The 6,000-nt window shown below is 38.8% G+C and overlaps 1 protein-coding gene across 1 annotated transcript in view; it reads left to right on the plus strand.

Moving 5' to 3' along the window:
* Nucleotides 1–1,505: 1,505 nt before the first annotated feature.
* LOC107289463 (nucleoporin Nup37) overlaps nt 1,506–6,000 on the plus strand; it is a gene marked incomplete in the record, with an annotated part of 20,819 nt that continues 16,324 nt past the window's right edge. The window contains 3 exon segments of the mRNA XM_015818231.1: nt 1,506–1,565; nt 2,189–2,374; nt 2,928–3,052. Of these exon segments, the coding sequence (XP_015673717.1) occupies nt 2,219–2,374; nt 2,928–3,052 (281 nt within the window).

The following is a 6,000-nucleotide window of genomic DNA, read 5'->3' on the forward strand; positions in this document are numbered from 1 at the left end:
ACACCCTTACATATAAGTAACATACAAATATTAATCACTGTCCATCTTTAATACATTACGGGAGGAAGCTTTAGAGTTCACAAGGTTAATACTATATGGAACAAAGCTGTAACTGAATCTGGGTGTTCAGTTTCGGATACCACGGAGCCTCCTCCCAGAAGGTAACAAGGAAAACAGGTCGTGAAGAGGATGTGTAGTGTCCAAGACAATCTTGCGGACCCTGCTCAAGCATTGCTTATGTGCTATGTCCTGGATGGAAGGGAGGGAACTGCTAATGATCTTTTCAGCCATCCTCACCACTCTCTGCACTGCCTTCCTGTCTGAAGCAGTGATGCTTCTAAACCAGACTGTGATGCTGTATGACAGGATGCTCTCAATCGTCCCTCTGTAGAAAGGGATAGGGAAAGATGTGCTTTTTCTCATGCAACAGTGTCTCACTGTTAAGTGACTAAGCCAGCCTATTTGTTAACTGCACACCCAGGAATTTGATGCTGGTAACCATCTCCACAAGAACTTCATCTTATTAAAACAGAGCAGCCTACTAGAGGACAAAAATCCTTCTTAGCATATCTGTTACTCATCTCACATTAGTCTCTAATAAGGCACTAAAATTAAAAACTGAAACTGAACTAAAAAGCAATAATTAAAACAATCCAAATTTCTTTTATTTTGCAAAGCTTCACCTATTCTATACTTATTTGATTGAATTTCAGCACTGACTTCACCCAATACAGCAATTACATTTACACAGCAACCTAAGCCAAATTTTTTTTACTGTTGTGTGTAACCCAAGAGCTTATGACAATGTGTTGGATAAGCCCACATGGCAACAATATACCAAGGTTAAGCACATTTTTCTTACTGTCTTTTCAGCCAGCCAGTATAGCTGTTCCTTGAAGACCACTTTGCTAATTTAACCACAGGTAAATTAACCTGCAATTATCCAACGAAGATAAAAATAATTTTATACGAAGTCGACTTCTTTGCATAAGGCATTGCAACGAGCACGAGCGTAGCCAAATTTTAAAATGTTAGAAAAATCTAGGAAGCAAAGTATTCGATGGCTCTTAGTTATGATGGCTCTATAGTTAGTGGAAGAGATTGCTACAGTCATGCTCTGCCTGCGGGCTCTACCGACCCAATTCGTTGCCGAAGTTTTTTCCCGGTTGCTCCATCAGGAGTCGGGTATATTTTTTAGATGCCTGCAGGTCTATGCTTATACAGACTATTCGGACTATTAGATGCCTGCAGGTCTATGCTTATACAGACTCGGTGTAAGAGCAAAGCAGAACACCATCCCTCTCTCTTACTTGTGGGCCACACTCACGTCCCCAGTGCGCTTTGCTCCCAGCGTCCTCGCCTTCCTCAAACTCACCGCACCGTCAAAAACCAGAACCTTTTAACTCCAGCAGCCGCTTGTGGCGGTTCATTTTTAAATGCTTCGCCATCAGCCAATTGGAAAGCGGCAGCCTCATGCGACCCGGAAGTGCTTTTCCACGGGGTGGGAGAGTGAAGCTATTCGGAAGTGCTCCGTTCTGGCGACGCTATCCGCGGGGATTTGATGGGTAAAACCGATTGTGGAGAAAGTTGTTCTTGGTTGGGGGTGGGGGGTGCGCTCGACAGTATCTTTTTCCCGCGTAAATCTAGGCCTGTGGAAGAAGAGGCCTGTTCCTCTTAGGTGAGGGGTAGGCAACCTCGGCTCTTTTATGACTCATGGACTTCAACTCCCAGAATTCCTGAGCCAGCTAAGCTGGCTCAGGAATTCTGGGAGTTGAAGTCCATGAGTCATAAAAGAGCCGAGGTTGCCTACCCCTGTCTTAGGTGAGGAACGAGCTGTATGGGGCGAGGCTGTTGCATACAGAAGTACTCGCTTCAGCCCGCTGTCTTCCAAGCCTGCCTTCCCCCGGGACTTTTGGGGTGATCTGTGCACGGCCAGGCCGAGCTCAGTAGATGCCGGTGAACTGCTAACCAAGAGGTTAGCTAATACAATCCGTTCCACAATGTCTGATTTTGCCATCTCTTGCTTCCTTTATTATGCACTGGTTGAAATGTAGTTTCAAATATTTAAGGACTTATAGTAAAATGGAACAATTAAGCAACCAAAGCTGCAGTTTCTCAGATTAAGTTCTTAGCTGAAAATGTGCATGTAGAATTCAGCATTTAGAATGCCTTTCTTACCCAACTACAGAAAGAATTCTTCTGGTTCCTTCTACCAAAGATGAAGCAGGAAGCTTTCCGAACAGCAGCCTATACTGTGGAATGTAAGGATTATGTGCATGTGGTAGAATTCAATCCATTTGACTGTGGCACTGCAGAATCACTCATTGCATATGGCGGCAATAATTACGTAGTTGTCGGGACTTGCAGATTCCAGGTTAGTATACATTATAATGTTTACATTTATGTAAAAGTGTTAACTTGGAAGCAAAGACCACATTTTGAGCTACATCTGAAATTTGAGGAAAGAGCTTTTGAAACTCAATGGAGAAGATATACATAAAACAGAAGTTTCCAAAGGATCATTGGTAAATCCATTGCAGAAGAATCAACAAAGTATTGCACGGTTTAAAGATTAATATATGTATTAAGACATAAGCTTTGGAAGACTGCAGTTCATTTCAGCAATTATCCTAAATTCCCCAGGAGACTCAATAACTTTTTAAACCCAGCAATCAGTTTTCTTTCAGAGTTACTGTGTATATACATACAAGGATACAAGTATTCAGTGAAATATGTATGTCTGCTTAGAATGGTATCCTTTTTTATTTCAATGGGAGTTATTCCCAGACCTGATTGCAGCATTTACTTAATTTTGTTTACAAGGGAAAAGGGTATGCAAGGGTCTTATCATGGCAAGGAGGTACGTTTGTTTTTAACAACTTTCTTATTTGTTATGAAGCATATCAAAATATTACATGCATCTTTAGGAAGAAGATACAGCAGTGGAAGGAATACAGTATAAAACTCTCAGGACTTTTCAACATGAAAGCAGAGTTGATGCCATTGTGTGGAGCCCAGAAACTAGACTGGATGCTGTACCTCCCCATATAAGGTAATATGCCTAATAAAAACTTAAAAGATAGCAGGATTTTATTTGTTTTAATATTAATTACATATCGTGCCTTTTGTCTGGGAGTTCAAGATCAAGTACATAGTGGATCCCTCCTAATTATATCTCTTCCCCCCCCCCCAGCAATCTTTTAAGGTGGATTGGGCTGAGAAAATGACAACTCATAGTTACATAGGGAGTTCAGTACAGGCAGTCCTCAACTTACAGCCATTTGTTAAGAGTCCAAAGTTACACCGGCATTGAAAAAAAGTGACTTATGACCGTTTTCACAGTCACAGCAGTCGCAGCATCCCTATGGTCACATGACTGAAATTTGGGCGCTTGGTAGTTACAGTGTCCTGGGGTCCCCTGATCCCCTTTTACACTCTTTTGACAACAAAGTCAGTGGGGAAGCCAGATTCACTTAACCCTGTTACTAACTTAACAAATGCAGTGATTCACTTAACAACTGTGGCAAACAAGTCGTAAAATGGGGCAAAACAACTGTCTTGCTTAGCAATGGAAATTTGGTCAATTGTGGTCATAATTCAAGGACTACCTGTATTAAGTCCAACATTTTAACCACAATCTTGATTCTCCATATTATACTGAAGTTTGGTATTTTGAAGTATGAACCTATGCAATTTTACCAATAAGTAAAATTCTACTAAAGAGAGTTTTCTCCATGACTACTGAACGTTTAGTTTATAAGTGGATCTTTACTATAAAACAATACCCTGTATCGAGCTCAATTCTGTGTTAGTATAATGACATCCTGGAACATAATAATACTGGGTCAATCTGAAAGCATATTTTGCTCAGAATTTTGTTTTTAAAGCAGCCAATCTACTATCTTAAGAAATTTGGAAGTAAAATTATTTTTGTGCCATCAAGTCAATGTCAGTTGACAACTTAGTCCTTCAGGTCTTCCAGTAGTGCATTCACTGTAATCTACTTTGCTTGTAACAGAACAGAATAACAGTTGGAAGGGACCTTGGAGGTCTTCTAGTCCAACCCCCTGATCAGGCAGGAAACACTATACCATTTCAGAAAAATAGTTGCCCAATCTCTTCTTAAAAACTTCCAGTGTTGGTTAAAAACTTCCTTGTGGTCATCTTCTTTTTCTCCTTCCTTCCAACTTTGCAGAATGTGTCCAAAATATGAGAATTTGGGGTTAATTATCTGTTCCTCAAATGAGAACTCTATTTTGTTCTAGGATTCTTTTCTGGGGTGTCAGTGGTATTCTCATGATTCTTCTATGTTTTTTGAATACTTTCCTTGCTATTTTACCAAGTACTAATCTGCTATTTCTTAATTGCTAATTCCTTTTCTCTTGATAGTTGATCCTAAAAGATATTTCCTCTTTAATATTTTTATTGTCAATTTCAAGGATGACTTCTTTATCTGTTTTCATTAATTTGGTCTTACTTATATTTAATATAAATTAGAGTAGTTCATCAGTACTACAGTTATTCACGTTTCTTTTTCCAATTTTAAAACCATGCTTATTCCAAACCAGCTTCCCTCAATATATATTCAGGTTGAATAGGTATAGGTTGAATTAATAAGAGGAGAATATATAGCCTTTTCTTAGTTCTTTCTTGACTTTGAACCAGTCTGTTTTGCCATTTCTGTCTGAACTGTGGATTCTTTAATATGTATAGGTTTTGTATAAGAACAGTTAGATATTCTGGGATTCCAATTTTCGTAAGCACATTTCATAGCTTTATTTTATTTATTTGGTCAATATAATTGAAGCCCTGACTAAAATCAGTGAAACACATATTTGCTTCTGTTTGGTATTCTTTGTCTTTCTTAATTATCCAGTGTGTATTAGCAGTATGTATCATCAATGGTGTCTCTTGACTTTTCTAACTTGCATGTTTAGTTATGATCTTATGATCCAGCCTCATCATAAGTACTATTAGTACTCATAAAGATCCTCACCTCTTCCTCAGCATATGGAGTACCATCTGACCTGAGCGCCCCTCTAGAACATCTAGAACTATATTATCAATCATTTTATACTGTCTATCCGTGGAGTTTCTTGGTAAATACAAGGAATGGTTTACCATTATTTTCTCCTATGCAGTATGAAGTTATGTCTTTGCCGTTGTCTACAAAGTGATCATATATCTCCAGCATCTTCCTGTATTGCTGCCTCCTTGCTTTAGCTTTACAGTGGGATGGCCTTCGAGCCTTGAGTGACCCTGATGGGATTATATACTTTTGGCTTTTATACTTTGCTCATATCTGTTAGGAAGAACCCTCTTCATGATAAAGCACTACATTTGCACTCTCGTGTGCTTAAGCAACTGTCATTAATATAACAAAACAGGAATATTTCATACAAGAAATATTGAAAAATACAGTGTAATGCTACTTTATCTTAATCATTGAATGATTTAGAAATCTGCCCAGAAAAGTTTAAGCATTAATTTTGGCAATAAAACAGATTGGATAGAGGGATTCTGTGAAAGTACCTTATTTTCATAAGCCTCTTAGTTCATCACTGACACTAAATTCCTGCTGCTGTCAGTTTAAAAGGGCAGAAGCTGTTGTTTCTTATATGCTATGTGCATAGACAGTCCAGAAATACAGAGCTGTGACTTCCCTAGGATTATCACTTTTTCTAATTAATCGAAGACAATGAAACTTTTAAGAAAGTAAATACATAACAGCAGTGAAACCCAAGTAGGCACCAGTGTCAATGTCTTCTTAAATAAAGCATGCTTTTCAAATAATAAACTCCTATAATAATAATAATAATAATAATAGTAAAGTTGGAAGGGACCTTGAAGGTCATCTAGTCCAACCCCCTGCTCAGGCAGGAAACCCTATACCATTTCGGACAAATGGTTGTCCAGTCTCTTCTTAAAAACTTCCAGTGTTGGAGCATTCACCGCTTCTGGAGGCAGGTTGTTCCACTGGTTAATTGTTCTCACTGTCAG

This window comes from Protobothrops mucrosquamatus, unplaced genomic scaffold, assembly GCF_001527695.2.
Source record: "Protobothrops mucrosquamatus isolate PMUCROS unplaced genomic scaffold, P.Mucros_1.0 scaffold706, whole genome shotgun sequence".
Classification (NCBI taxonomy): Eukaryota; Metazoa; Chordata; class Lepidosauria; order Squamata; family Viperidae; genus Protobothrops; species Protobothrops mucrosquamatus.